The 22,697-nt window shown below is 44.9% G+C and overlaps 1 protein-coding gene across 4 annotated transcripts in view; it reads right to left on the bottom strand.

Moving 5' to 3' along the window:
• Positions 1 to 22,697, bottom strand: part of TRANK1 (tetratricopeptide repeat and ankyrin repeat containing 1) — a 94,806-nt gene that overhangs the window by 44,304 nt on the left and 27,805 nt on the right. For all 4 annotated transcript variants that reach the window (XM_036921568.2, XM_036921567.2, XM_036921570.2 and 1 more), the window contains 7 exons: positions 22,183 to 22,333; positions 19,944 to 20,062; positions 17,757 to 17,840; positions 16,668 to 16,806; positions 14,388 to 14,522; positions 9,726 to 9,896; positions 2,016 to 2,177 (listed from right to left, as the gene is read on the bottom strand). In XM_036921568.2, coding sequence (XP_036777463.2) covers positions 2,016 to 2,177; positions 9,726 to 9,896; positions 14,388 to 14,522; positions 16,668 to 16,806; positions 17,757 to 17,840; positions 19,944 to 20,062; positions 22,183 to 22,333 — 961 coding nt within the window. The remainder of the gene's footprint in view (positions 1 to 2,015; positions 2,178 to 9,725; positions 9,897 to 14,387; positions 14,523 to 16,667; positions 16,807 to 17,756; positions 17,841 to 19,943; positions 20,063 to 22,182; positions 22,334 to 22,697) is intronic.

Raw genomic sequence — 22,697 nt, 5'->3', positions numbered from 1 at the left:
GGAAGAAGTCTAGAGTTACCTGTATAAGAGCAATTTGATTCACATTTGCTAGTTTTTGCTTCCCCTCTTTTTCTAAGTTTTCTAAAATGATATTCATTTTACTATTTCAAATGTTCATTTGAAAACAAGAAAAAACTCTCACTATAGGCTACCCTATCATCTTAACAGAAGTCAGCACAATGAAAGTACAAGCCACAAACTTTTGTAATAGACGTTTGCAATGTTTGTGCCCCAGGATCGCGTACCCTCTGGCAGCAGCGCCTCCTACCTGCCAGTTCTCCCCATCCCACAGGGCTGGGAGGGGGGCAGCGGATGATTCAGGCCTGAGCTGCCAGGGCTCCCCATGGCCCTGACCACAGGTATTGGCTCAGAGGTGCACACCATGACCCCAGGCGAAGGACTTTGGTCCAAACCACTGAGAGATGGGTTGGTCCACAGGCCAGAAAGACAGGACAAAGCCAGTGCTTAGAGCCTGGACCTTATCTCCACAGAACCTGAGATGGAAGCTGGGCTGAAAGAAGGGAGGCACGGGGTCCTGGTGACGTTGCTTAGAGCTCTGCAGCCTGCTGTTCCTGAAGGCAGCACGGCCTCCCGGGTACGCGAGCTCACTGTTTTGCTGGCTTAAGCTGATTTGAGTCTGTTATTTTCAACAGCAACAGTTCTAAATACCCTACCCAGTAGCCAATTAAGGAGACAGAGAGAAAGGGGGAGAAAAAGAAAGAAAAAAATTCAAAAGAGTTGGATGGATTAGAGGTACCCAAAGATAGCTGGGGGAAGAACTAAGGAAAGATAGGGAGGAAAGGACATAAAGGAACTCAGAAAGCAACCTCGCCAGAGGGAGAGAAAGAAGAGCCACACCCAATCCCCTCAGAGGACCAGAGAACACAGGGCATGGGCCACAGGACACAAAAGACAGCCATGAAGAAGCACCCATCGTGGGGCCGCTTAGGGGACTTGCACCAGACACTGATGCAGTGTGATTTACACTCACAGCCCCGAGGATGAACAAGGACAGTCTTCATGGGTCACAGGTCCCATGGCATCAAGTCCAAGAGCCCAGTTCCCAAGAAGTGGTGGGGAGCACAGAATGGCCAATGTCTACCACATCCCACACAAAGGGCCTGATGCCAGAGTCCTGGGTGTGTCATCCATCTGTGGCCCATTTGTCCAGGAAAGTTCAGTCTGGCCACTGGGCCTCCCCACAGCCCAACTAACAGTAATGGGTATTAGCATTTGATGTACAGAGCGCTGGACTAAGTGTCCCACATCACCAGCTCATGAGGATGGCTCCCTAGGTGAGACAGGGATGAAGAAATTGAAGCTTAAAGAGGTTAAGTAACTGGCCCAAGGTCACGGCTTGGTAAGGGGTAGAGTTAAGATTCAGATGCAAAACTCCAAGCCTTACACCCTGTGATTCACAGCACACCTGAATAGCATTTGTGGGTCCTCTGGCCAGGCCTTCCTGCATTCTCTGTAGACTTGAGAAGCCTCAGCTATATGCATGCTTTACAGCCATACTGACTGCTAACTTTAAAAATACTAAATTTCACCTACTTAGAGTCTCTTGAATCTTCCTTTATTAGCTAAAGTTTGTCATCTAAAGTTCTTTTCTGTAACTTTCCTGATTTCCTCATAATGAAAAAAATTAAAATTCAATTTCACAATAACTTTATACACCAACATTAGCCAATATCCATAGACAAGAGAAACATCTTTGTTATTTAAAATAGAATAGTATATGCAAAGAGTAATTCCAGAAGAATACATGAAAACTAGTGACAGAGGTTGCCTCTGAGGATGGGATTCAGGGATTGAAGTTTAGGGGTGATGAAAACAGGTGATGAAGCTCAGGGTGAATGACAGGCTCTTCCCTGAAGAATGTTCTGTGCTATTTCAACGTTTTATGTGTAGACATTACAATTATTTTTTTAATTAATTTTTAAAAATATATTAGGAAAGAGTTTTAATGTGCATGAATCAACTGTAATGCAACTGCATGTTGTGGGAAAACCTACCTTGCAGAGAAGAAAGGAGATGCAAGAACCTCTGAACGACGTCTTGCTTCAGAAAGTTTTTATGCAATAACCCATTTCCTGAGTTCATGTACTGCACCAGCTGTTCAGAGGCTTTCCGGAAAATATCACTCTTGCTAGTGGGTCCGTCACCATTGTTCAATCCTGCAAAACAACACTAGGTGGTGATGCTCCTGGATTCAGGGTTCAAAGCTGCAGCAGACCAGAGATTACCACAGTGTCCACCCTTCCCTTTGTCCACATGCTTTGCGTGTGATTCTGCAGCCCTTCTGTGGAGAGGTGAAGCTAATCCCTTCCCCTTCCAATTCTAGCCCAGCCCCATGACTTGCTGTGAACTAACAGGAGGCAGTAAATGTGACTTTTGTGCCAGTTCTGAGCCTGGGCCTCAGGAGACCTTGTTCAGTTCTACTTATTCACTTGGGACCCTGGCCTCTGACACTTGAAGGTCCAGGCTAGTGTTCTGGGGGATAAGAGACAGCACAGGACAAAGAGGAATCAACCCAGTTGTCCAAACAGAGGCTCCAGGATGGGAAAGAGCCCGGCCAAAATCAGCAAGACCACAGATACTTGAAGGAGCCCAGATAAAGCTATGAGAACAGCCCGGCCTGTACTGCTGACCTGCAGGATCATGAGCTAAATAAATGCTTGGTCTTTTCAGCCACTAAGTTTTGGATCAGCTTGTTATGTGGCAATAGCTGACTGATATGACAGCTCAAAGAAGAGACAACAGGAGGGTGGCTTAGCGCAAGAGCAATGTCCAACCACATGCCAGCCCCCCCACGTCTCACTAGAGGCTGGGAAAGCCAAGCACAGAGCCAGCTCTCTGACCAACGAAGAGGATACCATGTCCTCTTGGTTTAATTTATTTCAAAAAGTAATAGTGATTAGAAAACACCACTGATGAATGTTGAAAAAGAGCAACTGTTTTATTTGGTACCAGCTTAAACACTCAAAAAACACTCTTGGCTAAAATGGAATCATACTGAACACACAGGGGAGCAAACCAGATGTCTGTTTTCACACCCAGTGAAAAGGGTCTGGCCCACAGCACAAGCGCTGTCATGTCCAACGTCACGTTCTAACAGAGGAGGGGCACTTTGCAAGAGATGGACGATTTGGAGATGAGGGAAAATAAAAAGTATCCTATCTTCAATCAGTCAAGGATTTGTGGGCAAGGCCTTCATCAGGAGGAGACCACTGAGGGGGTAGGGGAAGCACTGTCAGGGAGGAAGCCAGGCCACAGTGTGAGCTCAGGCCTCCCCTGACCCCACTGGGGGTTCTGGAGTCACACACCTCCAAGCTGTCCCCCTCCGAGGCAAGGGAAATGGGCCATCAATTTTCACATCTGCCGCTGCCTATAGGCTGCCTTGGGAGGATGTAAATTCCCAGGGCCTTCTGGTTTGAAGGAACATGAGCAAAGCAGGCACCATAAGCCTGAAGTCTGTTCTTGAGAACAACCTTAGTTGCTGGCTTTTCAAAGTGGAAGGTATACCTCCTGCATCAGGGAGCACATAACAAGGGAAGAGGCGTCCAGGGAATCCCAGCAGAGCCCTGACATTATCTGCTGTGCCTTCTGATACACACCTGGGTCACCTTTCAACCAGTCAAGCCAGAAGAGCAGAAACATACACACACTTCTGGGGTAAATGCCCATTGCCCTCCAATCAAGTGACCTTTAGGTGCCAGACAGAAGCAAGACCCAGCGCTACCACTACCCTCCACAGAAGAGGAGACGGACGCCATTTGACAAGGAAGCCCACATTGCCTCAGGTGGAAGCCCACCCTGAGACCAAAAGCCTGTGTGTCATGTAACAAAGCCTGACAAGTCCCCCGGACCTTCATCCTAAACTACCTACAAAGTCCCAGAGAACAGTGAAAACTCACAGTACAGGAGAACAGGGCCCTCGGTGCCAGAGCGACACTTTTGCTAACAAGCAGATGGAAACTGCTGCCTAGCCTGCCTCATGCCCTTAGAAGTTTTTCAGGAACATCATTTTTTCACCAGGGCTATTAATGAGTATAAAATCACTTGAAACAACAGAAATACACCAAGCTTGACAGCAGAGACAATTACATGCAGTTGTACAATGAACACACAGTGGTGTGGTTCAGAACAGTTAAGCAGGCATTTAGAGATCAGAGAAAGCCCCAGACACCAGGAAAGAATGAAAGAATGCCACCAGCAACATAAAAATGCATAAAAGGGAAGGTGCTGAAATGCTGACAATGCTGTGGGTAGGATGGGCGATTTGTTTATGACTCTGAACTTGCCTGTTCTTTTCTCAAATATTCTATAAGCTTAATGAAACGCAAGAGACATCAAGATATAAAACTGCTTATTCATTATAATCACAGATTTTTTTTTTAAAAGACTATGTTAACTACTGAACAACAACAAAAACAGAGGCTGGATAAAATATGCTAAAGTGTTAGTACAATAAATTTTTGTTTTTATATAAAACTATATTTTAACACATTTCCTGCAATAATTATATTTAGTAGATATCTAAGCAGATTTGAAATTAAGAATTAAAATTAAGAGAGACCTAAAGTTGCAACAGTGGTCAGAGGGTTAGAAAATAGAAATGAATCACTACAAAAAGAGATTTCTGTTTTCACCTGAAATCTTTCTTTCAGGCTAACAGAGGCAAAACTGTATCATACACGTTTTATCGATTTAAATTTACGTACCCACCTCATTTTTATAAAACGAACAATTATAAATGCATGCAGTAAGACTGAGCCACCAAATCACAAATATAGTAATTTGGGGGCGGCGTGGAGGAGGCCGGCAGGTTTATGAAGAATAACTATTTTCTTGTTTTCTTCTCCGGTATTTTGTAAATTCTCCTTTAAAAGGAAGAATATATTGCTTTTGTAATAAGGAAAAGCATCATGGACATCCTTCCAGTCAATACCACTCATCTGCATTTAGTGAAAACAGGGCACCATCTTGTGCTGAGGGAGGCGCTGACAACAGACCACAGCCTGACCCTCAGGCTGCGCCTACTCAGATCTCCTCTGAGTGCCGCGCTGGAGGGGCCTCCGTAAGCACAGAGGGCGGCTGGCTCCTCACTGAGGACTAGAGAGAAAAGCTTCAGAGGCCTGGCTTGCTCTCACGCCGAAGGGCCACGCAAGCGTCATTCTGGGAAGACCACAAACAAAGGCTCTGATGCTGTTCTCCATCCTGAATCTTTCCTGGGATGAGCAACAGCCGCCCAAGAAGGTGGGCGTGCTGCCATCTGGTGGTAGCCTGAGAGGCAGGTAAATTCAGCAGCCCCGCAATCTGCGGTTCCCTTTCTGGGGCTTCAGCCACCCGGTGGTCAGTCGCGTCTGGAAGCACGTGACCCTCCCTCTGCTGTAGCGTCAGACGGTCCATAGCAGCCTAACGCCATGTCACATGTCTACATCCTTCACCCCAGGTCTCCTCATCAAGCAGGCATTTTATCATCTCACATCACAGGAAGGGGGAGTTCAGTACAATAAGGTATTTTGAGAGAGAGAGCACATTAGTTTTATTACAGTGTATTGTTACAATTGTTCTATTTTATTATTAGTTTCTGTTCATCCCTTATTGTGCCTTATTTATAAATTAAACTTTATCATACGTATGTGTGAAGGAAAAAGCATAGTGTGTATAGGATCTGGTACCATCTGCGGTCTCAGGCATCCACTGGGGGTCTTGGAACGTAGCCCCCACAGGGAAGAGGCACTGCTGTGTGTGACCCTGATGCCTGGCGGGTGAAGCCTTGCTCCTGTGAGTGGGCTCTGGCTTTCCCGGCTGCTCGGGGCAAAGGCAAAATTTCAGGTCATGTCCTGAACCTGCTGAATCAAAATCTGCACTTTAACAGGCCCCCAATGATTAGCTTCAGGATTTCCTGGTTCAGAGAAGAGCAGAATCTCCAGCAAGACCCTTCATTTCTTTTCCACCTTCATGCAAAAACCACCCTATCCAAAGACCAGATGGCCACCACTACCACCAGCCTGAGGCACAGTGACCTCCAGGAAGACAGGGAGCGAGCAGACCTTGCATCCTAGTCTCCAAGCTGGAATGTGAGCTTATCTGCGCACAAAGAGCTCGTGTCCTGACGGGGCTTTGCTCAGGACAACAGAGGGGAGCAACCAAATCCATCAAGTCATGCTCAGGTCGGGGACAAGGGTACCAACCCCCTGCAACAGCTCTTCCCAGAGATAATGCTTCCATCCAGCCTACTACCATGTGAGGAGGGGGAGGGCTTAAAGTCCATAAAATCTTCATTTTTATGACTGGAGCACTACCTTTATACCCATGGCCCAACCTTCCCTTTGCCTCTCCCTCCCACTATCTTCTCACAACTACTCTGGTTAGAAAGACTATTCTGGAGCTAAAGTCTAAACTACATGGCCCATACATTGGTCACTAACTTAATTATACAAAATGAAAGTCGCTTAACTACAATTAAAATTTCAGTTCTTCAGTTGCATGAGCTGCACACATTTCAGTTGGTCAACAGCCATACATGACTGGTGGCTATCACATCCAAAAGAGCAGATATCGCACATGTTCATGATTACAGAAAATTATATTGCATGGTACTGGTCTAAAACGGTCCCCCAGTCCCACCTCAGGTTTCAAAGTTTGTGCAACTGGCAAAATCTTAGAAACAAATGTATGCATACAACTCCGTACAGCTGTATGGATTTATAAAAAGATGCCACCATACTCAGTACAGAGAGCACATTATGATATTGAATTCCACAGGGGTTCCACAGCTAAGAGTCTTTGGGATGTCCTGTATTGGAAGACTCCAATTTGCTAGCCCTTCTCAATAACTGCTGTGCTCCTCTTTTCTGATTTTTATGGTCTCTTTTGCTTGTTGGACTCAGTATTTCCCTGTAGTCTTAATATTCCTCTAATGTTGACCCTTGTTCTTCATGGTCAATGGTCTGGAAATTTTTTAGTAACAAGCATCCAGTAAACGGACCAATGAGCATCGGGGACTTTAGGCTTGATGACATCTGGGCCTTCACAAACCACCCAGAGAGACAGATGGCAGTCCTGGAGAGGGACACACTCCTCTTCCCTGTGCTTTGCTGCCAAGCAAGCACAACTGAGTTCTAGTAAATATAAAGGGGACTGGCTGTGATTCTACTGGGTCTCTCCTCTTGGTCCCAAACCTGGTCACAGGTCTCGTTGGCAAAGCAGGACAGAGAGGAAGGGAGATATTGAGATGTTTTTAGAATTAGCAGATATTCAAAGATTCTATTATACAAGGACACTGAAAAATCAAACTTTAAAAACTAAACAAAAATGATTTATGCTAAAGTCCACGACACTAAATATAACATACACATATTTGGTATTCTAAGAATTCAGATTAGAATTAACCAATGATAAATGCAAATAAATCAGCCATTTTCTACCATTAACTGGTGTTCCTTTTTTGTTGTTATTTTGAAACCCAAAAATTCACTAGCAAAGAAATCTGGTTAGTTTCAGTTTCTCCTCCACCCAGAAACTGAGATTAGAGGCATAAATTCTCAGAAAGCATTGCACAATGATTTAGTAACTAAACTACTTCACAGAAGAAACCACAATTCCCTAGAACAGAGGTCACTTAAAAACTAAACATGATATGGCACAGCTTTAAAAGAACATCTGTGAAAAACAAAGGACTCTGCAAATACATTTCTCTCTCCTCATTCCTATGGCTTCGTGAAAACAACAGAAGAGATCTTAAATAAGTAAATGAAAATGAAAACATAGTTGGGGGCATGAAGGAGGATGTTAGATGACAAGCAGCTCCAGTCAGCCCTCTACCCCACAGAAAGCTTTCCTGACCTGCAACTGCGATGAAACCCGCCTGTCAGGATGCCTCCCCACCCACCCAGCACACACACCCTGCAGGCTGCCTTCAATTTGCCACCTCCTGATCCTTCCAGGGAGGGAGGGTTTCCAGGGAAACACACCCAAAAATTTCAGTAAATGCACACTAACCATCTACTAAGTACTAATCAGTCTAGTCCTTCATTCATAAACCATCCAAGGATCAGGAAATAATTAAGGAAAAGAAAAGCAAGAAAATGAATCAACTAACTCCAAAAGAAACATAAATAATTCAGAGAAGGGGTTATTCTTTAAAAAATAAAATCTCAGTATTTGTAAGTATGGTTCAGGAAGTGTCAGATAAAACAACTACAAGTTACAGATAAAAAACAGAGAACAAGAAAGAGTCTTTAAATAATAAAACTTGAGTTTCCAAATTCAAAAATGCAATGAGCTATGTGAATTATAAAAAGAAAAGCTAGCAACCAGTTAAAGAACTGGGAAGAAAAAAAAAACAGAACATTAGGGAAAAGTAGAAAGACATGTTATAAATTCAGGAAGCTTATCCATTTAATATAGTGGCAAAGAGACCAGAAGGGAACAAATGATAGAAGATGATTTCCCCAAGCCAAAAAACTTAGATTGAAAGGAGCCAACAAGTGCCAGGCCAGACGAGTGGATAAAGACACACCCATACTTAGGAACGTCCCAGGGAACTGTCAGAACTCCAAGGACAGAGAAAATACTAGGAGGGAAAATAAATAAGACATGAAAATAAACGGACATGAGACATCAAATCAGCAGCAAATGGGGGCTTGAGCACAATGAAATAATTGCTTACAGTTGTGAGGAGCAAGATTTTGTAGCATATTTCATAAACCTAAGATACCATGGCTTGTCAGACACACTGGAAAAGGCTGCCTCTAACTGTGACATGCCAGTGATTGTGAAACACATTCCAATTTCAAAGATGTTAAAATGTGGGGGGAAAGTGCAACTTAGAATTAAAGAACAATGCCTATATTCAGACAAATTATCAACCAACAAGAGAGACCCACAGAGAGTGTGAGCCACTCAGGCCATATGCAGATGCAAGAACAGAAAGAGCACATATGTGCTGGGGCTAAAGTCTAAATAAAGTCTAAAAGTACATGCACACATACATACACAGGTATACATTCATGTGCATGTACACGTCTCATTAAACTGGAGTGCATAAAGAATATCCCATTCAAAGAGCCAAGTTTTGGGGACATTTGGTGATTCTTTTCTATAGGTCCAGCTACACTACTAGTTGGGAAAAGTTTCACATTTACATAATCATACTACCATGTAAATGCCATTTACTAGTTTTCAGTTTTTAGAATCAAATCTATAGATGCAGCACAGGAAACTTAGAGGAAAGGAGCAGAATGTAAACGACACAAATAACATTCCTAGACAAAATTCAACAACAAGGCTGACTTGCTCCACTCCATCTTACACAGCAGTCAGTCGATTGCTGTTGTCCCAAACCGACAGAGCAACAAGTAGAGATATACATGTATTTTAAATTGTTGGCTCTGCTTCCTTCTGAAGAGTAGGCTTGCTCTTCATCTCCTGTTCTGTCTGAATTTTGTTCTTTTCCACTGCACGCATGCATGGAAAAAAGCCAATCACCCACACTGCCCAAAGACGGACCTGGTGAAGTTCCCAAAATGTCTTAGACACACCAAATAAAAGTTGTTTTATTCTACCTTTCAAATAAAGTGAACAGGTTTTCCAAAGACTGGGGGTCTCACTTCCATCTGCATTTACCAAGAAAAGAGAAACTGATTTAGACCTAATACCACAGAACCAGTTTCCCAACGCCATCCCCCAAAAAGTTAGCTCGCTGGAAGCTATACCTGACAGGTCCTTAGAGCACTCAGCCAGCGTTTTCAAGTGACTGCTGATTTTCTCAATGGCTTTGAAGTTCTTATTCCTCTTCAGGACGTCCGTGGCCGAGCGGGACTGTCGATCCAGCAGGGTGGGGTCTGCCCCAAAGCTCAGGAGCATCTGCACATCCTCCGTTTGTCCTAGGGCAGGCCAAAATGAGGAGGGGGTGTTGTCGTGGCTCCTCCCATAAGGAGATGTCCCCATGAGTGCTCTTCCTCCTAGTTCCCTGCCCAAGCCGCTCAGGGCAAGAGGACCAGGGTCCCTCTGCTTGCAGAACCTCACCTGCCGACCTTGGTCAATCCACCCAACTCCCGGAAACAAGAAGTCCTGTGTGCCCTGTGTGGAGTGGGAAGGACAATAGCTCTAAGAGGTTCAGAAGTGTGCCCCTCTCTACCTTTTCCCCTCTCCTTGGCAACAAGCAAGGAGAGGGGAATCTGGTTACCAGGCAACTGTACAGCTGTAAGGATGACAGCAAGCTGTGACTTCAGGTTTCTTTATTCCCTAGAGAGGAAATGGAATATTCTTGTAGGAAAATAAGCCTGTCTGGGGACAGCGGAAGAAAGTGGCAATTGCTTTCACATCAGGGTCTTTCTGTTGTCACTGTTTCCACCCTTCCAATTCCAACCCTCTGGCCGCCAGCTCCATTTTCTGCTTTGACGTATCTATTTCCCAAGCATCAGAGTGTCTCTGTGATCACAGATGCAACAGCTTTCAGAATGGAACAGGTGTACCCCGGGGGTACAGGGACTTCTGTGGGCATGGAGTGGTAAATGAATCAGAGCCTGAGCCCAGCATCCATAGCCATGCCCTCCTGAAATGCACCACCTTGACAAGGTACTGAGGCTCATGCTATCCTCCCTCCCAGCTCCCAGTCACAACCATCTTCACCCACTTTACAAAAATAAGACAAAGTAAACAGGTCATACTTCTTACCCATTGTATCTCACTGTTGTGGGCGGAATTCTAGAATAGCCCCCAGATTCCCAACCCCTGACACACACCTCCCAGTAATTCAATCAAATACCAATCTAAATGCTGCTGTGATGATATTTTGCAAATGTAATCAAGGTCCCAAAGTAGTTGATCTTAAGATAGGGAGATTATTCTGACCGAATCACATGAACCCTAAAGGTCAAGGGTCAGAGGTCAGACATGGTAAAGGACAGAGATTCAAAGTATGAGAGGAATTTGATACACAAGAAATTCTCCTTTGCTGGCATTGATAAGAGAGGCCACATGACAAGGAAGGTGTGTGACCTACAGAAGCTGACAGCAGCCTCTGGCTGGCAGCCAGCAAGGAAACGGGGATTCAGCCCTACAATCTCAAGGAACTGGATTCCGCCACAACCATGTGAGCTAGAAAGAAGGCCCAGAACTCCAGAAGAGAATGCAGCCCCAGCCAATACCTTGATTTTGAGCTGGGGAGACACTGAGCAGAAAACCCAGTGATATCACACTAGATTATTAACCCACAGAACTGGGAGGTAGTGAGTGGGTGTTGTTTCAAGCCTCTAAGTTCATGGTGATTCGTTACATGGCACAGAGAACTAATGCAATTAGTGTATTGGCCCAGAGGAGGTAAAAACTCCTGATCTCCAGAGCATAACCTAAGGAAAATTAGGTGCCTGACTTAAAAGTGCCAAGCCCCTTTAAAAAGGTACTCCATCCACCCTTCTCTTATCTCCCTCCAAATTATATTTTTTATCTTTAATAATTACTTACAGAAATACCTGTACATGTTTTCATTTCTACACTGAGGAGTAATATTGCTGGGCCATACAGTAACTCTGTTTAACTTTTTGAGTAACTGCCAGATGTTTTTCCAAAGCAGATGCACCATTTTTCACCCCATTAGCAGTGTATTAGGGTTCCAATTTTTCCACTTGCTTGTCAATATTTGTTAGTATCTTTTAATTTTGTTCATCATGGTGTGACATGCACTTTCAACTTTTAAAGTAGGTATTTAAAAGGTGATTCAAAGAAGCCTATATGAATAGCAAGAGACCAGCAGAACAGAACAGAAAGGTCAGAATTAGTGGCACCTCAAATCCCTGAGGTCACAGTAAACTTTTAAATAAATGATTCTGAGACAAATAGATAGCCATTAGGAAAAAGATAAAATTAGATTCTTACATTAAACTCCAGTGGATCAGGGATCTAAATGTCCAAAAGGGAAACCATACAGGCCTTAGAAGAAATATGGGTGAATTCCTCTTTAACATTGCTAAAGGGAAAAGTTTTCTAACTCTGACTCCAAATATAGGAGCAATAAAACAACAGGTTGATAAGTCTGATTACATAAAAACAAACATTTGCATGACAAGAAAGACCAAAATCAGAGAACAACTGACAAGCTAGGAGAAAATATTTATAACAAATACCACAAACAAAAGCTAATGAGAAAAGAATTCTTAAAAACTGGGAACAAAGCACCAAAAACTCCATGGAAAAATGGGAAGGAGACATGAACATATAAAATAAAAAAGATATATAAAAATGGTCTTCAAATGTATTGTTAATAGTTCCAACTCACACATAATTAGAGAAATGCAAATTAAAACAATCCTGAGATACCAATTCTCACCTCTCAGGCCAGAAGAAATTTTAATACATGACAATAGATTCTGCTGGTAAGGTGATGGAGAGAGGCCCTCTCACATATTTTTGGTGGCTGTGCAAACTGGGAAAATCCTTCTGGATGAAAATCTGACAATATCTAACAAAACTGCATAAGCATTTGTGCATAAGAACTGATACAGAGTGACTTGAGGACATACTGTTAACGAAAAAGGCCAAGAACCAAACACTATATATAGATACTGTTACTCTCCATATAAAGAAGAAACTACACATGTATCTAATGTTGCTGCAAAAGAAATCCAGGAAGAATAAGCCTGAAATGAAAAAAATTGATCCCCTACAGGGAGTGGATGGGAAAGGGGCAGAAGGAAGGGAAAATGGTAACTGGAGGGGGAGGGGGAGCTGGGATGAAGAGGAAGTGACATTTCTCTGAGTATATCTTTTCATAACGTTCAGACTCTGAGCACCATTGGTACTCTGCATGCCAATATGTAAATAAACCAGTCCAGATATGGGGAGAAACCTAGATGGAAGGCAAACACTAAAAAAATGTACCTAAATGTACTACAAATAAGTAACATAATGGTATGAGGAAGAAAAGCATTTAATGTCTTGACTATATTCTATAGTCAAGGATTCTATAAAGCTGAAAACACCAAGAACTGAACACAAATGAACATAATAAACATAAACCTAGTGAGTAAATACACTTCTCACACAGGGAATGGGCTAACAAGTGTGGAGCTCATAGTACTGAACAAGTAAGTAAACATATTGTATGGTAGATGAGAGATGTTACAGATTAGAAAGGACAAATGACCATGGTGTTGGACTGGAATCAGAGAAGTCAGTCTAAACTCATGGTTTTAATACAGACCTATGCACACACTTACAGTGATAGATGTGTGTATCCACAGGCTCGCACACATGCAATGATATTCTAGAAGCAATGATCACACCTAATACCAGATCTTTCTCCAACGAAAGGAATCAGGGGCCCTTGGAGAAAAGGTTAATTCCAGGGCTAGGACACAAAAAACTCAGCCTAAGCCTGGAGTATCTTGTGCTGCCTGAAATTAAAGAGGTGTCCAAAAAAAAGGATGGGGGCTTATGGAAGGAGCACAGGAGCCCACCTGAAGGAGCCTTAATGGCCAAAACTGGGACAAGTTGAGCAAGAAAATAACTGGCAATAGTACTGAATTTTATCCCATAGAATAAATATCCATGAGCCCATTCTGAAGTACATACATACATGGGGAGAAGGGAGAGCTCTTCACGACAAAAGAATTTCAAGTAATAAATGAAGAAAACAAAATTTAAAAATCCACCTTAATCAAAGACCACACTAATAACTTGCTGACAAGATCCACCAATGGACGCCAAAACTGGTAGGCAAAAGTTTGAGGAGAAACAGGGTATACCTGCAATGGTCTATCTTCCCCGTCCCTTTACCATTATGTCAGAGTCTCTCCTCCAAGACATTTATCAACTCCAGAGGGAAAGGTAGTAACTTTAGAGTGTAGAAAACCCACAGATTACATCTTAACCAAATAAGGCCAACATCATAGGACATACTGACATTATGAACTCCTCGATATGGTGCCAGAGAAGAGCACAAAATCGTTCTCAAGTATTCTTAGCAAAAATGCATAACTTCATTCCAATCATGAGAAAACATCAAATAAACTCAACCTGATAGACAGTCCACATAAAAACTGACCAACACTCTTCAAAACAGACCATGTCTGTTTGGTTCACAATTTATGTCTGGTGGTGAGCAGAGTCAGCATGAAATAAAGCACTTAGCCTGCTGAGGGGAGGGACATGTGCAGATAGAAGCCCCCCTCCTTGGACACGCAACCCCACTGAGGCCACTTCAGCCAAAGGCACACAGAGCCCAGCACTGCCCTCCTCCCGCAAGCAGTCTTCCCTCCCAACCATGTGTTCCATTCAAGGCAGAGACTAGTGCTCTGAGCCTGTCACAGGACGGAATGGGTTCTGAGAAGCCACCCAGCCCGCAGCACACCCTCCCGCCTGGTGCCGCTGCTCACGCTGCATGAGGCATTCTGGGTACTGGGTGGCCGCGACGACGTGCAGGACGGTGCAGCCATCCCCGTCCTTCTGGTTGATGCGGCCTTTCCACTCCGGCTTGTGGTCCATCAGCCATCTGAAAAGATGGTTTTCCCCTGAAGGGAATTAAAACAAGTCACTGACACGGGATTCTACGTACAGAAAATCAATAAAGCAAATTGTGTACCACACTGCGGAGGCCAAATGGGGACTCCAGCGCGGGATGCCGTGCACCACAGGGTGGGAGACGTGGTTTGTACATTGAAAGAATGAGTCATAGGGAGTTATTCATAACAGCGTTAAGTCGAACCCCCTAGAAGCAGAGGCTGAGACAAGGATTCTTGTACCTGTACTTCTGAGAGGGAGCTCAGAAGAAAGAGGGGAAAAGGGCAGCAGGACAGGGCAGAGGAAGGAGGCGAATGGAGATGTGCTCTCAGCTGAGTCTGCTTTAACCCGATCCCACAGGGAGCTCTGGCTGAGCTCCTGCACCCTAATGTGTCAGTCAAGAGCTATGGAATGCCCCAGAGAGGGAGGTGAGCTTGAGGGAGGAGCTCCCTGGGAAGTGGTGCCTGTGGGCAAGGAGGTTCCACAGGAAGGGCCTGGCACAGGTTAAAAAGGACCTGGGTGGGGAACCGCAGCGCCCATCAGCAATCAAGCCAGTACATCTGATTAGATGACCCTACCACATTACCACCACCACTACAACATGTATCTTAAATTCCTTTCCCAGACTCTTCCCCGGCTCCTGCAAGGGAGGGAGCCACATACTTCTGCCAGCTCTGTGAATGCCGTTTGTCACTGTGTCAGAGCTTTCTTCTGAGAAACGAATCAGGGATAAACTTGAAGACCCGACCTTATCAACTCCTTCCTTTAACCACAGGCGCTAACTTAGAGAGCAGTTACCATGGGCAATCACGGCTTTCCTAACCAGAGGCACACTTCTCTGGGTTCTAGACTGCTATTGAACCTGGAAGGATGGATGAGTGTGGATAAAGTGAAGGTTCCTGTGGCCAGGATTCTCACCTGGCCCTGGTCAGCTAGCTCACTACATATGTGTGGGCAATACATTGCTATTGACTCTATATAAAGAGCTCTGCCCAGTGCTCTGGCCGACATGGTGGCACAGCTGCAAGGCTGCAGGAGAGCACAGACTTGAGTGGTGGCAGCGCTGAGGATAGAGACTGAGACGGCTGCGGGGACGGAGAGGCCCAGGGGCAGACATCGGCTTGCTGCGTGCATGCGTGCAGACTCGCTCTGAGCGGATGGGATTCTGGTGCTCGGCCTGCCACCGTGGGAATAGAGTTGGGTGTGGACCCTTTCACCCCAAGAATGTTCCATTGTCATTTTTTGGTCTCACTTGCCCAGGGCTGAAACCCATTGGCAAGACAATGAGATTGCTTTTAATCAGACTTGACTTCTGAATGTTTCATCCAACATTCTTTGTGTAAAGAACAAAATCTCCTATGGATTCCCCAGTATGTGAAATGGATGGCAGGGCAAATCCAGCTAAAGCAGAGATGGTGCCCCAGGTCTCCGAGTCCCTGGCCATGCCCCCTCCTTCATTCTCAGGGTGATGACACAGTCTAAAAAATGAAGAGTGTCTGGACAAGTTCTCCAGACCTTTTCCTGCTCTAAAATGGTGTGGGCAAATGTCTAATAGTGATCTCCTCTACTAGGAAAAGAAAAACAAACTTCTGCCTAAAGTGCGTGTGTGTGTTTTAATGACAAAATTTTAATATTTTAAAATTTGAATCTCAAAGCCAGTGGTGAAGACAATTAAAAAAAAAGAATTTTACGAAAACAGGAGTCCTGTAAAAGAACCACAGCTAACTGGAACAGCAATAGCCAGTGTTGTCCTGGGAATCCCCACCACAACCACCACGGGGCTAGAGAGAAAAATGAATGTAAACTGGGGGGAGACCACTGTGCCTCTGCCAGTGGGAGGAAACTCTATGGCCTCATGGGGGCTCCGCCCAGCTAAGGCTCTCTGTCCCAAGTCCCTTCTTCAGGTCTCACGTCCACTCTGCTGCCAGGATTTGTCTAGGAAAACAGAACCCTTTCAATGTGGGCCTCCTCGAGCTACGCGATCCCAGGAAAAATAAAAATGCTGTTTCCCCGCTACCTTCATTCACTTGAATATCCAGTCACTTGAGTATTCTAACTGCATGTGGCTAAATTCTGGTTTCTCTTGAGCTCAACTGAGCACCCGAGCTTGGAGCAGGAAGGGCAGCTGTTTGGGGGCATAACTGAGGGATACTCACCTGCCTGGATGCAGAGCCGCATGAGGGTGTGAAGAGGGTACCGTCCTATGGTCTCAACACTCGCACCCAGAGAGATGAGCCACTGGACTAACATAGGCATCTGCTCCATTTCCTCATAAAGTCCAATGAAGGCATATTTCTGAAAAGAAAAAAACACACACACAGGAGGAATCATGGAAGTCACTACATTAATATGAAACTTCGATCACCTTTACCCATAAAGTTTGGAATCAGTAAAACCTGTATTATCTGTGGCCCAAGCTACAATTCTCATAAAGAAACAAGTTTGCAGGAATCTGTAGCATTTCTGTATACTACATATGCATTTCTATATATGCATCTCTATATAAAAATGAACTATCAGAAAGAAAAATTAAGAAAACAATCCCATTTACAATTACACCAAAAAGAATAAAATACCTAAAAAATTTAACCAAGGAAGAGAAAGACTGATAAAAGAAATTGAAGATGACATAAATAAGTGAAAAAAGATGCTGTGTTCATGGTCTGCAAGAATGAATACTGTTAAAATATTTATACTACCCAGAGCAACCTACAGATTCAATACAATCCCTATCAAATGCCAACAGCATTTTTTATAGACATAGAACAAAGAATCCCAAAATTTGTATGGAATCACGAAAGACCCCAAGTAACCAAAGCAATCCTGAGAAGGAAAAATAAAGCAGGGGGATTATGCTCCCCAACTTCAAACTCTACTACAAAGCTATAATAATCAAAGCAGTATAGTACCAGCACCAAAAAAAATAGCACATAGATCAAGGGAACAGAAGAGAGATCAGAAATAAAACCACACTTACATGGCCAATTACTCTACAACAAAGGAGGCAAGAATATACAATGAGAAAAAGACAGTCTTTTCAGTAGTGTTGGGAAATCTAGACAGATTTTTGCAAAAGAATGAAACTGGATCATTTTCTCACACCATACATAAAAATAAACTCAAAATGGAAAAAAAAGAAACAAGTTTGTGGTGAAGCACCTTAAGCCCCCTCATACAAGCTGAGGTCCCAATACAAGCCTGAAGAGGCCTGACTTAAAACCATACGTTTCAAGAAGCCACCTTACCTCAAAGAGACTTTTCAGTGACAAGTCTGGGACATGGATATTTTCTGGTAGTCGGTCTTTCTTCATTGACAGAAGTAGAAATGACTGATGAGGGGAGAAAGAACCAATTGAAATAACAATGCTCAACACATAGGTTCTGAGAGCCAAAGCTATCTTAAGTTCAGAGCAAACAAAAAAAAAGACAAAACAAAACACTGTCTTTTTTTAGTCACCTGCCAGGCTTTTCATCCTGGACCCTGATAACAAGAACCCCTCTGTTGAGCCAGCTTCCGGTTTCTGCTGAGGCTCAGCTGGCTCTGCATGCCTGCACCCGCAGAGGACGGGCACGGCCCCAGCCAACCAATGCTGCAGAGGTGATGGTAGCTGTGGGGTGTGGGGTAAAAAATAACCCCCTGCAAAGTTCTTCAAGCTTAGCAAGCAGAAGAATAAACTCTTTAAAAAGATCCCATGCCAATTAATTCTTTAGCACATTCATGTTTCATAAGCCCCAACCATTTAGGGCCCATTAAAGTGGAGGGGGGAGCCGGCTCCTCTTGCTGTGAGAGTTGATGTGCCCATCTCTTCCCAACCCCAAGCCTGGGGGTCACATAGGAACCTGAACTAGGCCAAAGTGAGAGCACTAGCAGTACAGAGGTTGGCAAACACTACACATCAGGACTTTGTACTTAGAAGACCAGCTGTGAGACTACTGACCCTATCTAAAGTCACTGAACAAACTCAAACACAGAGAAGTCAAGCAACTTTCCCTAGCTCACACAGCTTATCCCCAGAGGCCCCTGTGGAGACCATCCACAGATTTCAGGACTAACATGGCCGGAGGCCTGGGCTCAGTGTAACTTCCTGCAGGTCTGCTCTCACCAGTGGCTGTGACGCAGGAGTGGAGCCCATGGCCACATCTTGTTTCCAGTTTCTTTCAGGCTGATGCCCACCCTTCACAGCTCACCCTAAACAGACCCCACTGCCCATGCTCAATCCCAGATGACAAGTTCTGACAGTCCTGCTGTCTGGCCTGGCTTTTTTTCAACAAGATGCTTCTGTCTCCACTATCAGAGAATACCCTGGCCTGGCTGCTGGCAGTACGTCAGGCCTGCCACCCGGCCCGATTCCTGGGCCTTCCCTTGGCTGCCTGCCTTCTTCAGACGTGTCAACATGGGAGTAAGCTTCAGGGGATTCATGGCTGGACTGCAGGGGATTTCTGTGAACCCTGTGACACTATCCCCATAACTGTGTGTGTGAAGAGAATCTCATCGACTTCATTACACTTCCAATGGAATCCACAACCTTTCCAAACACTGGAGAATTCCTTGTTCTAAAGTCCTTTGGCCTGCCTGACTCTAGAGTCTTCACAGGTTGTCCCAGTAGAAAGCCCGGCAGGCCCTTTCTCACAAACGCCCAGCCTTGGCCAGCCTGTTCACATGAGCACACAGAGGCCACCATCAATGACAACCGCTTTTCATTGGGCCCCAGCATATGCCAGGTATTATAAACCTCCTTTAGCTCCTGCCTGGCCTGCTGTAAGCCCTCAGCAAACATTAGGTGCTCCCAGCCCATTATTTCTAATCCTCACCAAAACCTGAGGGAGTAAGTTTACATCCTGCCACTCATAAATGAGGAAATGAGGTAAAGAGGGGAAGTGATTAGCCCAAAACAGAAACCGGGAGATTAGGATTCAAGGAGGATCTATGTGACACACCCAGGCTGCACGGTCCACCGTGCCTCTCTGCTCTGTGGACTCCTGACCCTGCGTCTGGCCCCCACAGCTCCACTGCTGCCTGCAGGCCATGTCCCCGAATGCTACCCAGAAGCCCTCTGAGCAGCCCAGGCAGGTCATCTGGCCCACACCAGCAAATCGGTACAGAAAAGGGTTATGAAGGTGAACGTGAGGTGCTTATCTTCCTCATCACACATTACCATTCACACTGGGCTTCCCATTTCTTTGATAACAATGGAGATACAGAGCAGGAGTGAAGGTGCCACAAACTGAGTATGCATCCTCTTGCAAAAAGGTGGAGACTGGCTAATCAACATATCTCAGTGACGTTCCATCTTTAATAATGTTTTAGTTAAAGGTTATTTAAGCATCAAGATAAACAAATAATAAAATACAATTACCCAGGGCCAACAGAAAGAAACCATTTCATCTAGGAATGTACTTGCCCTACAGGAGAGCCATCTCCTTATACTTACATGCCATAATCCTTTCTTTCCCAACTTTTCTATTACAGATTGCCACACTTCCGTTGAGAATCCAGTAGTGAAAATATGATCGAAACAGGGCAAGAAACTTTGCAAAACAATGGGGTCATCTGAAAGAAAGTTCCACGGTTTAGAAAGTTTAATTTGGGGAATGTCTGGAACATTTGGGGAAAGGTCCTCCATTTTAGATCACACATAGACAAATGGTAAATTGAAGGTATCAGAAAGAAAGGCATTTTCGAGGCACAAAGTTCTATACCACTGACTAAGCAGCAATCATTTGAAGCTCCCCCATAAAATCAGTCCTGAAGAGTTAGGCAGTGTCATGTGAGCCGGCGCTCACTCAGCTTCCCTATTTGCCAAGCCCCATGTTGCACACACCTAATCCCTCAACCACACCAATATGGCAGTGCCTCTTATCTCCACTTACAGGGAGGGAAGGGAAGTTACAAAATTCACTTCCTTTAAAAAAGGTGTGACATATGTTTTCACCCAGCAGATAAAGAACCGTGATAAATGAGGTCAGGCTTCCTGGCATGTTGTGTGGCTAGTTCATGACAATAACCAAGATGAGGCCCAACCACAGTCCATCTCTTCCAGTCAAGACACACTCTTCTAACCTGGTGGCCCTCCCACCAGTGGCCTCTCAAGATCCACCAAACCACATGTCTCAAACTCATGGATGAGAACATCCCAGGGGACAGCTCAGGGGCCAGAATGACAAGGCACCTCGCCTGGGTCATCAATTTCCAAAAATAAGTAAATATCAAAATGAATATATATTGTGTGAAAAGATTTTTAAAATTCCATAAATTTTTCAAAATGCAGCAATTGGGTCATGGGCATACATGCACCTTCCAAATAGTACTTCGGTTGAAAAGTATGGGATGGATTGCCTAAGAAGTCCAGTCAACTGCCTGCTCCCAGGATGGGGCAGAATGGAAACCATCCCGATTTCTCAAAGGGGCAGGCACCAGGAAGCAGCCGTTTGGAATTCCCAGAGCTCGGGCCCGGCTTCTGGTGGGACGGTGACTTCTTAGGAGCAGACAGTGAGGAAGAGCAGGTTTGGGCCCAGCCACGGGTTCAGAGGAAACGGAAGTGGGCTGCACTGTCAGCAAAAGGCTGGCTGGGCAGTTGCGTCCAGCAGCAGCTGTCCAGAGACTTCACTCTCTGTCAAGGGGACACAGCTGTGCCCACCTCCAGCCCCTCCCCACTCACTGCCTGGGACTGCTCCCAGTGCCAAAACCTGTCAGATTCCACTCACAGACCACAGCGGTTGCTTCCCCATCCCAGCAGTGGGAACAGGATCTACAATAGCTGAATCTACTGTCGGCGGTGATTTCCCCACTGGGCAAAGCCAAAGACCATTTTTCAGCAATTCTAACACATGCCATTTTTCATATTCTAACATCTCCAGTATTGGGATGTTGTCTCTCAATGATAGAGAATAAATCAACAGCACATCTTAAGTCAGTGCCATCTTATATTTGATGAAGCAGTATTTGAACACAGTGGCCTGGTGACCGGTGGAACCTCAGGCTGTGCTTAGACAACCAGAGAGAGAGAGCACGTTTGTCACTGGCAAGGCTAATACACCGGCGTCCTGGGGTTCTGCTTTTGCCTATGCCAGACCACTGACAAAGCCACATCACAGGCCAGGTCCTTAAAAAAGTAATACTCTAACACAGTGATGCCAAAAGCCCACGGGCCCCACCCCTAGGCTGAGTGTGCAGGCCCCTGGTGTAGTGAGTGCCGTGGCTGCAACACTGAGCTCCCACTGTCCCCCTTCACAGGTCCCTCCATCGACCCTTTCAGGTTATTCTTATAGCAAGTAAGAATATTTCCTCAATATGCTGGAGAAATCCATGCAAAAATCAAGAAAAGAGCAAAAATCACATGAAACAAGTAGTGTAAGTAGGGAAAGCTCTATGAATAGCAACACAGGAAACACAGGAAACACAGAAGTCTGAAACAAGATTGGGAGCACTTCAGCGATGTGTGCAAAAGGACTTGGCTGGTTTTACATAGGCACAAGCCCCAAAGCTTCCAAATTTGCTTTCTAATGTGAAAACCAGCATCATTCAAACTACAAAAATTAGCCACAAAGAAACACTCTGGAATTATCTCCCCAGAAGCCTGAGTCTCCAGGAGTCATGTAAATAAAATAACAAGGACTTGAAAAATAATAATAAGGAAGAAAGAAGGCACACATCCCCCAGTTCCGACTTACTGCCCACAGTGGTGAAGATTCCCACAAGGAAATCAGCGACCTGGGTCTGGTCCTGGCTGTCCTGCAGAAGTTGAAGACCTTCAAAAAACATGTGAGCGGCCTCATAAGGCTGGAGCAACCGCAGCAAGGAATAGCCAGCTCGATAGTACCCCTGGAAAGGGAAAAGGCAAGACTGTAGCACCCCCGTCTCTTTTCACCTGCTGCTAAAAGCCAGACTGACCATACGGGAAATGGTCTCCAGGCACCTCACTTCCATGTCAACACAGATTACTGACAAGCACTGGAGCAGCATTTCCACATTATAGTCTGTGCCACATTTTCCTCTCATTTTTAACTGCCAAGAAAATAATCCATTTCAAGCCAACAGCATCTAACATGACACACAGAGGTGTCGGACCTGGTTCCCACCACATGTGCGGTTTATTTACAGATGCCTCGAGTTGCAGCCTGGGCAGAAGAGAGGAATGAAAAATCCTGCCACCTCAGTGTTCTGGACAGAATGAGGTCCTCACGTA

Source organism: Manis pentadactyla, chromosome 14, assembly GCF_030020395.1.
Source record: "Manis pentadactyla isolate mManPen7 chromosome 14, mManPen7.hap1, whole genome shotgun sequence".
Taxonomy (NCBI): Eukaryota; Metazoa; Chordata; class Mammalia; order Pholidota; family Manidae; genus Manis; species Manis pentadactyla.
This window is presented reverse-complemented; position numbering and strand designations above follow the sequence as displayed.